Below are 11,060 nucleotides of genomic sequence, written 5' to 3'. Positions count from 1 at the left end.
CGCGATATAACTGGAATACTTTTAGAAGCGGCGTTATACCCAACTCACTCACTCACTCTTTTGCGGTTGGGAATACCTTCCCAATTACAGTAATACATATTCAGAATGACTGTATCTACTCTCCGAAATTCGACATGGCTGAAGTTGACCTATTTCCGTTACACTTCAATGTCCATTGCTGCCAACAGAACCACCCTGACGTACCGCCGTTTTTGATTGAAGGCGAGTCAGAATTGTACCACACAGGTGATCCTGAGAGTGAGTGAGTGAGTTTGGTTTTACGCCGCTTTTAGCAATATTCCAGCAGTATCACGACGGGGGACACAATAAATGGGCTTCTTCTTATTTGCTGTTACATGTATAATATTTCATACTGGAATAATAAAAACATACCAGGTCCAATAAACTTTGAAGGTTCTTACATTTCCTCGGTGTGTGGACATGGATACATTTTAGTTCTAGGATATGTTTCATGCTGAATACACAATTTTTATCACAATATATATCTTGATTATCGATCAGATCATCTTGACTGGGCGCCACCGTTTTGTTTGAAACAAATGCAAGTGATACGAGAGGTTGAATCTGATTGGTCAATAGGAGAGGCATAGAAAGGACATAACTCGTAATAGCCACTGGTGGCGCTACGATCGAGCCCAGTAATTCCATCCTAGCTCGGCAAGGGTGGAAACTGGACTTTTAAAGTCAGTTAACTCTCTTGCCTAGGGAAGATGTACAAAGCAGGTTTGTAGACACTATGCGCTGTTGGTTACTTCACTCAGCATTATACACCATCGAACGACTTGGAGGGGGATGTTAGTATTTGCCCACAATCACCAACAGCCGTTGTCACAGCACCGCCCATGTGTATTGTAGGAACGCCACCGTAGATCTAGTATACGCCCCCTGGCCTTTTACTTATCGAGTGACGATAAACACCCTTTACATAAACACTACCGTACAATTTCCAGTATTTCCGAGTCACTCCCCTTTTCCGATATACAACCAAGTGTGTAGGGCCATCGTGCGCTGGTATTGTTCAAGACAAGTGAGTTGAAACACGAACATGTGTCTATATGTACACGTACCTGTAGTGCGCATAGAGGTATTGTTGTGAATGTCCCCCCCCACCCCCCACCCCCCCCCCCCCCCCCCCCCCAACACACACACACACATACACATACACACACGCACGCACGCACGCACGCACGCACACACACGCACACACACACGCACACACACAGCCGTTAAAGGGAAATTATTAGAGATATTGTTTGTGGTAGAACATAAATTCTAGAATTACACACAAAATTCCATAGGAAATCAACATACTAGACTTATTATTTTTCTTAAATCTGAACACACTCCAAAAGGCCAAAACATAGATAAATGCTACACGGACACGTGTCATTGTGCAAACAAGACCCATATACCAAAAATGCTGATATATATCATGGATGGCTTTGCAAACTTTGACATTTCGTCAATGCGGCTTAGCGCGATCTGTCCTAGAAGAATGTGTCCAGGTTGTCTTGACAAAAGATCACTTTTTTAATATGATCTGCATCAATGGTGCTTCCAAACTCCTGCCGCGGTCCACACGAAGTCTGAGTGCTCTCATCATGTGTATGTGGCGTGGCAGAATCGTCATGTCAGTATGGCGTGTGGGTCGGCGAGCACCTCCGTGTGGAGGAACATCTGAAGCTAGAGCCAGCACCTCCTTTACTCGACCAGCCTCGCCATCCTCATCCTCTGGTTCATGTCCTCTCTCTGGCACATACTTGACATCCTGTGTTGACTGTGGAGCAGAGCTCTGACTCGGGATGAGGATGGTGTCTGAATGACGTTGAGTTACTTTGCTCGGATCCGACACGATGTGTGGTAGAACTGTAATGGTGCCGTGTGCCGGTTCCACTGCCGGAGCCTCTGGTGGAACGTTAGCGATGTAGTTGTCTGCTGGGCAGGCGTGGTTCATGTGGATGCAGTCCGCGTCACTGGGATGGCATACAATAGAAGTTACACTTTTATTTGACCGCTTTGGACAAGTGATATGTTCTACAATAACGGAAATAGTACATTATACTGTCTCAGCGAGTAGTTCTCTAATAAGGTATTCTTGACAACACCCGACCTTCAAGACTGTAAGGTAAAGAACGTAAATACATAATACTAGTTCAAGATTCAAAATTGTCACCTATAAAAAAATATTGCTCACATGCTTAGATTTACTTTGGCAGCAGTTTTATTTTTATATCAGGAAAGGAACGACACTTCACTATTCTCAAGCACAAAAATGTCCAAATAATTATGTCCATTGATTGTCCTGACAATATATGTATATGAAAGGCGTATATTCTATATGAACCTCACCTGCAACATAGGAAAACATTGTCATAACAAGAACACTCGAGTCCACATTCCGTTTGAATGTATCCATTTTCTGCTTCCATTGTCCCAGTAAAACGACCTTGAATGTATCCATTGTCTAGCAGAAATGTAAAAATAATAAAAAATTGCACAATATTTATGAGAAATGCAATATAATCTTTATCTGTAAATAAAAAAGTAATAAAAAAATCGCACATATCATAGTTCTTGTTCTTGAAATAAACCACCAGATTCGCCTCGATCATGTTTCTAGGTTTGTCAGCACCATACCCATTCATGTGTCTTTTACCAAAGTGGTAACCGTCTGAGACCTACACCACGTCATGAAATTTATTTTTTTTGTTAAACCGAACGCACTCACTCATTCTTCTTGAAGATACGTTCTTTTATAGGAAAGCAAAAGGGCGCAATGTTTGAGTACGAATAACACCAGAGATAGTTGCCGTGTTAATACTGCCTTAAGACGTATGATAGTTACATCACAGCCTGTTAGTCTGCTAAGCTCGGGGGAAAAACCCAAATATAGCTGATCGTAGTATTCCTACCTGTTGATATACCTCGATAGCATGGACATGATGCTGACATCAGTCTAAATCTGTGATTGTATTCCACATTCCTCAGTTAAATACCGTGCCATTAGACCTGACAAATCAACTCCAATCATTATCGGACGCCATTTACTAGTTTCAATAGCTCATGTAACTATCACTTTACGAAACACGTTAGCGACAGTCCTGACTCTTATTTAAAGTTGCTCGATATTCAATTCTATAGGCAATTTGTATTAACCATACAAAAGCTTCTGAAATATGCTGTCATGAAGGAATTATATAGAGAGGAATCGGTCATGCAATATCACATGCCCGGCTTCTCATGCAGGTAACGTAGTAGGAGCCGAGTGTGCCCTGCGCCTTTAGTATCTGTGTGTATTTCTCATTACTTACCTGTGACGAATAGGAAGAGGGACCGACAGTCCCCTGCTGAGGCGGACGCGAGAGCACCTAGGCAAATCAGCAGTAGTGGTGTCCGCCACATATTGTCCTGTTGAAATAAACAGTTAGCTGAGAGATCCATGGTCGTGCTGTGTATATATCAGCAATGAAGCTTTGTCGCTTGTCACGATGTGTTATCCTTTTTGTTACTTTACTGATCCACGCGGGGACCCCGTGTTAGGATTGGTTCCCCGCTATTGTTTGTTGTCCGAGGAGTATCGCCAGGCTCGGTGAACTGATAATAGTGTGTCAACTTATGTTTATCGTTTCTTATAACACCAATCACTGGATTTTCAAATCACCAAGATCCTTGACAACCAACAGGTACACGTATATCATTCCTGTCCATGACCTTCAAAACACCAAACTCTCGCAGGAAGGACATAAACGCTTCCGCTTAACTTTCTTGGTTCTAGCTACCGTAACAAGAAAGTCCCTTGCTTCTAGCTGCCGTAACAAGACAGTCCCTTGCCTCTAGCTGCCGTAACAAGAAAGTCCCTTGCTTCTAGCTAGCTTAACAAGAAAGTCCCTTGCTTCTAGCTGCCGTAACAAGAAAGTCCATTGCTTCTAGCTACCGTAACAAGAAAGCCCCTTGCTTCTAGCTGCCGTAACAAGAAAGTCCCTTGCTTCTAGCTGCCGTAACAAGAGAGTTCCGAGCTTCCAGCTGCCGTAACAAGAAAGTCCATTGCTTCTAGCTGCCGTAACAAGAAAGTCCATTGCTTCTAGCTGCCGTAACAAGAAAGTCCATTGCTTCTAGCTGCCGTAACAAGAAAATCCCTTGCTTCTAGCTGCCGTAACAAGAGAGTTCCGAGCTTCCAGCTATCGTAATAAGAAAGTTAAATGCATCCCCTTCATCTGATGATGTCATTTCCGGTTTTTTAAATATATTTTCAGTGTCTCGTGTGACTCGTAGCAATGTCCAAATCATATATACACTGCATGCATTCATTTCATAGACCCAATGTACATTTCAATCACTCAGACCTTGTTATGACAATATACCAGTGAGAGTCAGTACAACCCACAGGTAGCTGTAAATCAGTGCAGTGCTCAATGCTGAACCTTCATACTTTAGAGACATGATATTCACATATAATATGGAGGAACGTACTTCACCATATGTACGTAAGACCTGTCCAACAAATATTCGGGAAACAATTTGCGTATGGGAGTAAAAAATGATTGAAATAAATGTTATTTCAGTTGTAAATATGTCATTAAATGATTCATGAAATATGTTCACGTGACAAGTATACTTTAATAACACCAGACTAGACAATAAAAACACCAGACTAGACAGTAATAACACCAGACTAAACAGTAATAACTTCAGACTAGGCCATTTGCCATGTTATATCTTTATAAAACCAAAGGGACATGTCAAAGTGAACAACGTCACCGCCAGAGAGCAATCAGCCTCTGTTATCTACGGAAATAGATTCAATTGGGTGTTAAGGCAAAATAGTGGTGAAATTATAAGAAAAACGTGTTTACTTACTCTTTGCAAAGTAAAAGACATGTAGAAACGTTGTGCATGAAGAGACTTACAATGTAGGAGTGCTAGAGACACCGGCTTCATCAGCAGGTGCTTACACTAACCCACGCCCAAATAGATACTCATCAATTAAATATCAATCAATTCCACACGCGCATGAATCCCCCAAGGCATGTTTACATGTGATTACCGATTCTTTATGTCCACAATGGCATCGACCACGGCCCACTTGAGGTGACTCGAGACTTCTCTGCGTATGGTGTCGTTGATACAGCTGAAACCTTAGCGAATTGTAACTTTGGGGAAATATAATTGTCATAAAAAGGTAGGATTAAAGGGTCAAAATGGGTTGTGTAACACCCCCAAACAACCTTCTCATGGGATAGATGTGCTCCCAGCAAATGTGCTTAATCCTGCCGTTCTACTCATGCCCTACTTCGCGGCTTCTTTGAGTTCAATGTCATTTTTGTTGTTACTGTTCTACGGTTGCTTTGTTCACGGACTGGTTGGTATATATATGACAAGCTTGCGTAGACGCGTCTTACCTGCGCCTTTCATGAAATCGTGGAATGACAAAGTGGCGAACTTTATATGAGTGTTACGCCGAATTTAACCTTGAGGTGCTGCGCAGTAGCTGCAACAACGGACATAGTATTTACTTGTGACCACTCGTGTCATTCCGGGACAAGCCGGAAGGCGACGGTTCTAACATTGTCATAAAACACTTGCTTGAGTGTATAGGTTCTAACACCGTTTACAAACACTTCCTTGAGTGTATAGGATCTAACACCGTTTACAAACACTTGCTTGAGTGATACAGGTTCTAACACCGTTTACAAGCACTTGCAGGTGGATTAAGCAGCCCAGATACAGCAGTATCTTCCATAGGTTAATCTGAAGCAATGCCAAATCTACTGTCAACACATAAAGAGGCAGATACACGAATGGTGATCAATGTCATGGATGCCTCCTGCAATTGATACGACCACAGTATCATTCACAGTCGAGACACTGATGTGTTAGAACAGTTTAAACATCATAAACATCGGTTTTCTGCTCAGATGTGAATGGGTGCATATCAGTTGATGATGTACATCAATCTCTCATTCTCTCAGATGTTGTAGCAGCTCTACCATCATTCCATGCGGTCACAGGTTGTGGACCTGGAACATATTTATCGACATGAAAGAGACAGACTCACTTGTCATCAAAGTGTATAATCCAGCATCGACTGCAACTAGCATGAATACACTTACAGCTGACATGTTTCACATGTTGGAGACCTAGAGGAACCTCTACTCAGATGTCAGCACCAGTGCATCGCTTGGTGTTCTGCACACAAAGGAAAGGATGACATTCCACCCACCAGAAGAGTAAAGGTGGTCGTCTACTGAGGATTTCATAGAACCCATCCCAATGAATCAGAAACGAATGCCAGCACTGTGTCTAGAATTGCTCACCTGTAAATGCACAATAGGCAGATGCACCTCATCCAGATGTAGCTGCGCCAAGAACATCATGGGATGTTCCCTTGGATGCAATTGTGGTATGTCATGCCTAAACAGAAACAACTTACCTACCTCTCCAGATGAGACAGACTCTGACGCTGACTAGAGATGACATTATTTCACATTTTATTTTTAATACTTCATAATACTACAAGTATTCTCATGTTTGTTTCTTCACTCCAATTATAAACTAGTGAAATGCTCAGACAAAAGTGCAGTATATCTACAATTTTGAGTGAAACGATGTCCATTTTATTAAAATACGACTTTGGAGGTTGGTTGGTGTTGCTAGAGAAATTAGCTTTCGATATATCATTTGTTGTATTATTGGGGGATAAGATAACCACAGAAGTCAGTGAATAAGGTACATCAATGAAAAGACAATGGGAAAAAGCTGTCATATGATATATTACATGACCATGTTGAAGAACTAAAGTGCAGTATATCTACAATTTTGAGTGAAAAGTCGCGAGAGAAATTAGATTTCAATACTTCTTTTTTTCATTGTTGGGTTTCAATTTACCACAGGAGTCAGTGAATAATGTACATCATTGAAAAGACAATGTAAAAGGCTTTCATATGATATATTACATGACCCTGTTGAAGAACTATATAAGATCTTGATTTTGAAAACAGGTCAAAATGGCGGCCATCTTGAAATTCAAGATGGCCACCATAAATGCTCACAGAAAAACTTGAAACATCTTTTTTCATTATGAGTTTACTATTTTGGTGTTTTTTAAGCATTGTTGCAATTATCCCACTCATCCACTACAGCAACATCATCTACCACCATATCTCAATAAGTAATTTTCGTCAAAATTGTTTTTTGGGGGGTGGGGTAACATTGTATACAATATCTCAACCCCTATTAATATATTTTCATTTTGTTTTTTTGTATAGGATAGCACAATGGTTCAGGCAGATTTTAGTACCCAGTTGTAGTGGTTTTATTGTCACAATTCAATGGAATTAGTGTTTTACCTACTCACAAGATTTGAAAATGAAGTAAAAAAACATGATTTTTACCAATGTTTCCACTGAGAATTAGAATGACAGTAAAATGAAACAAAATGTGTGCCAAATTCAGGTAACCGGACATATTACCTGTTATCAAAGACATAATTTGGATAGTTTAATGACTTAATAAAAATGTAACAGCCAATTTTGTCAAATAATGCATTTTTCCTTCAATTTATGCAATTTTGACCCCCTGAAAATTCCTGCACACACTTGCAAGCTTACTACCCAAAGAAAATTGTGTACAGATACCTCCTTCATGCAATAGAAAAGGTTTAAGGTATACAGGAAAATGTGGGAACGAAAATCTAAACTAAGCCTCTTTTCCGCTGGTGGCCAACTGACTATCAGGGTCCACTTGCACAAAGCGATGTTAGCACTAATATGATCGTAACTCCCATACTTTAACATAGGCTTACAATAGTTGTAGCTAAGATCGCTTTGTGCAAGTGGGCCCAGGAGTAAATCAGCATCATACTCAACGTTATGCCCAGGTTGGTGCCAGGCAGGGAGCAAGGTCTTTGCAATTTACTGAATCAGGAAGGGCAGGACGCCTTCACGTTAGCGGACACCTCGAATACCGTTCATGTAATTGTCACCGCTATTTTGCCTTTTGAGATCTGTTTCGTAGGGTAATCGAGACCAGTTATTTTCTTACATTTAAATGATTATTTGCTGGAGCAATTGTTTTTTCCGGGAAACAGGGTTTTAGATTGGCCAACACATCAGCAGTTATACTGTCTCACTGAGCACTCCGCTGACTGTGACAGCCATGGCGACGTAATGGATCAGGTGCGATGACTTGAGTGATGTAATGGATCAGGCACGATGACTTGAGTGACGTAACGGATCAGGTGCGATGACTTGAGTGATAGCGTGTCAACGCACCCCGACAATGTGGGTCATTGTTCATAATACCAGTCACTGGATTGTCTGGTCGACTCGATTATTTACAGAGCACCACTTGTAACTCTGCATGATCTTGTAGTAATGGATCAGGCGCGATGACTTGAGTGACGTAATGGATCAGGTGCGATGACTTGAGTGACGAAATGGAACAGGTGCGATGAATTGAGTGACGTAATCGATCATGTGTGATGACTTGGGTGACGTAATGGATCAGGTGCAATGACTTGAGTGACGTAATCGATCATGTGCGATGATTTGAGTGACGTAATGGATCAGGGGCGATGACTTGAGTGACGAAATGGAACAGGTGCGATGAATTGAGTGACGTAAACGATCATGTGCGATGACTTGAGTGACGTAATGGATCAGGTGCAATGACTTGAGTGACGTAATGGATCATGTGCGATGATTTGAGTGACGTAATGGATCATGTGCGATGATTTGAGTGACGTAATGGATCAGGTGCGATGACTTGAGTGACGAAATGGAACAGGTGCGATGAATTGAGTGACGTAATCGATCATGTGTGATGACTTGGGTGACGTAATGGATCAGGTGCAATGACTTGAGTGACGTAATCGATCATGTGCGATGATTTGAGTGACGTAATGGATCAGGGGCGATGACTTGAGTGACGAAATGGAACAGGTGCGATGAATTGAGTGACGTAAACGATCATGTGCGATGACTTGAGTGACGTAATGGATCAGGTGCAATGACTTGAGTGACGTAATGGATCATGTGCGATGATTTGAGTGACGTAATGGATCATGTGCGATGATTTGAGTGACGTAATGGATCATGTGCGATGATTTGAGTGACGTAATGCATCAGGCGCGATGACTTGAGTGATAGCGTGTCAACGCACCCCGAGGGTCATTGTTCATAATATCAGTCACTGGATTGTCTGGTCGACTCGATTATTTACAGAGCACCACTTGTAACTCTGCATGATCTTGTAGTTTATAGTTACAAAAAATCAGTGGATGTAGGGGTTGAAATATGAAAGAGTCTTAATAGCACACGATTCCTTAGTGATTGGTTCAGTTCTGGATAGTTGCAAATAGAATAACACTTTTGTGTATGGTAATTCCAAGTGCGACCAGGGTCAATTGTTGAGTGTTAAGTCAGTGACGTCACAACGAACCTTATATCGTCATGATATGCCAACTTACAAGACGGCGTCTGGCCAATCAGAAAGCCAGATCCAGTAATGAGAATTGATAAATTCTTTTACATATAAACTTTATCTCATTTGTATAAATTAACTCATTTGAGTGTATATTCATATGTTTACTGTGACAAAAATGACCCACTTGGTACACGACGTGCGAAATGTTGTTGTGACGCGGATGGTCAGTTTACAGGGATTTCTATCGCGATTGTAGTTCGCGATGCGTGGAGAACAGAGCAAACTAACTGTCACAACTACAGTAGAAATTTATCAACCGTATTTTCCCATACTGACGATATGATTTCCTTCTTCAAAAGAATGGCTTCCGCCCAACTTGTCGGCACAAATTATGAGTTTCCCCATTCTGCGATCAATTCCACAACGAAAGATAATACCTGTCTGAGCACAGAATCGTCAGTACACAATTGATGAGGGAAATACCAGCGGAAGAATCAACCTTTTATAATTAATGACTATAAAGAAGGCAGAAACTGATATTTTGAAGTCAAGCTTTTGTGTCCGATACACTTGAAATATCTGTGTAATAGTTGAAAACTTCAGTGAATCAAATCAAAAGATAAACATGTGTGAAAGGAATGGCCTCTGGTTTCGCAATTTCCATACCTCTGATGCGCACGTAAAATCTCTATGCCGCTCACATAAAAGTCCAGGAATTCAATTTATCAGTTTCTGTGAAATCACTTCAAGGAGATCGCAACTATTACAATTTATCTTGTGTTTTAGGTTTTATAATATTTCTTTCCAGATTTGTAAACTCATTTGCCCGGTCTCTTCATAACCTGTCCGTGCTTATGAAAATGCAAGTGAATAAGATAAAGCAGAACTGTTGATAACAGTAAGAGGAAGACCATCACATGACCAGTTCCCTTCCACTGATTTACATACCTTAACAAGAAATAAAGGGGTCCAGTAACTCCGCCTCGTCTGTTTCATATTTAGATCTATGCATAAAGATTCAGTGTGACAAGTCACTCTCCACAAGACTGTATGACAAGAGGGATGACTTCAACTTTCCAATAGTCAACTTTCCCTTTATGTCTAGCACTATTGCGGCAGCTCCAGCCCTTGGTGTTTCACAAATTGTGAGGTACAATCGAGCATGCTGTTTCTACCAAGATTTCAAGAGCGTCATACGACTCTTGCTCAGAGTTGTTTAATCAGGGTTACAACATTCAAGGCCTCAGTAAAGCTTTCCGAACGTTTTATGACAGACATGTGGAGGACATTTCAAAATCTGACGTATCAGTCACAAAAATATCTCCAGTGCAATTCACTATTTTGACTTGTAACATATTTTCCAAAGTTTTGTGAGATGAGTAATTGGTTTGCCTTTGCATGTGTTTGTGACGGGTGCGACTGGTAGGGCTGGACACACTTACCTTTTCACAAACACCTGGTATCATCAGGATTTGAGATTGATTCATAAACACACGCTCATGATATTGTCGTTATCGCACATGTGAGATGGGGGTAGGTTCGTGAGATGGCGTTAGGAGCGGGGGTGTGAGATGGGGGCAGGTTCGTGAGGTGGCGTTAGGAGCGGGGGTGTGAGA

General features: G+C 41.3%; 1 protein-coding gene across 1 annotated transcript; it reads right to left on the bottom strand.

Annotated features, from left to right (window-relative positions):
- Positions 1-1,513: 1,513 nt before the first annotated feature.
- LOC139460603 (uncharacterized) lies at positions 1,514-4,924 on the bottom strand. Its single transcript, XM_071242068.1, has 4 exons — positions 4,879-4,924; positions 3,333-3,429; positions 2,371-2,485; positions 1,514-1,994 (listed from the first exon to the last, which is right to left on the bottom strand). Exons 1-4 carry the CDS (start codon positions 4,897-4,899, stop codon positions 1,544-1,546), a joined length of 684 nt encoding a protein of 227 aa, XP_071098169.1. The 5' UTR covers positions 4,900-4,924; the 3' UTR covers positions 1,514-1,543.
- Between the last annotated feature and the right edge of the window lie 6,136 nt (positions 4,925-11,060).

Source organism: Haliotis cracherodii, unplaced genomic scaffold, assembly GCF_022045235.1.
Source record: "Haliotis cracherodii isolate W230 unplaced genomic scaffold, xgHalCrac1.p SCAF_14, whole genome shotgun sequence".
Taxonomy (NCBI): domain Eukaryota; kingdom Metazoa; phylum Mollusca; class Gastropoda; order Lepetellida; family Haliotidae; genus Haliotis; species Haliotis cracherodii.
Note: the sequence above shows the minus strand (reverse complement) of the source record. Positions and strands in the feature narration are given on the sequence as shown.

What these genes read in the sequence shown, in the direction of transcription:
- LOC139460603 (XM_071242068.1), bottom strand. Translation starts at nt 4,899, where the DNA reads ATGTCTTTTACTTTGCAAAGA. An exon ending in CCTCTTCCTATTCGTCACAG is followed by an intron (nt 2,486 to 3,332) that starts GTAAGTAATGAG and finishes CATTTCTGCTAG; the next exon opens with ACAATGGATACATTCAAGGT. An exon ending in AATGTTTTCCTATGTTGCAG is followed by an intron (nt 1,995 to 2,370) that starts GTGAGGTTCATA and finishes ATGCCATCCCAG; the next exon opens with TGACGCGGACTGCATCCACA.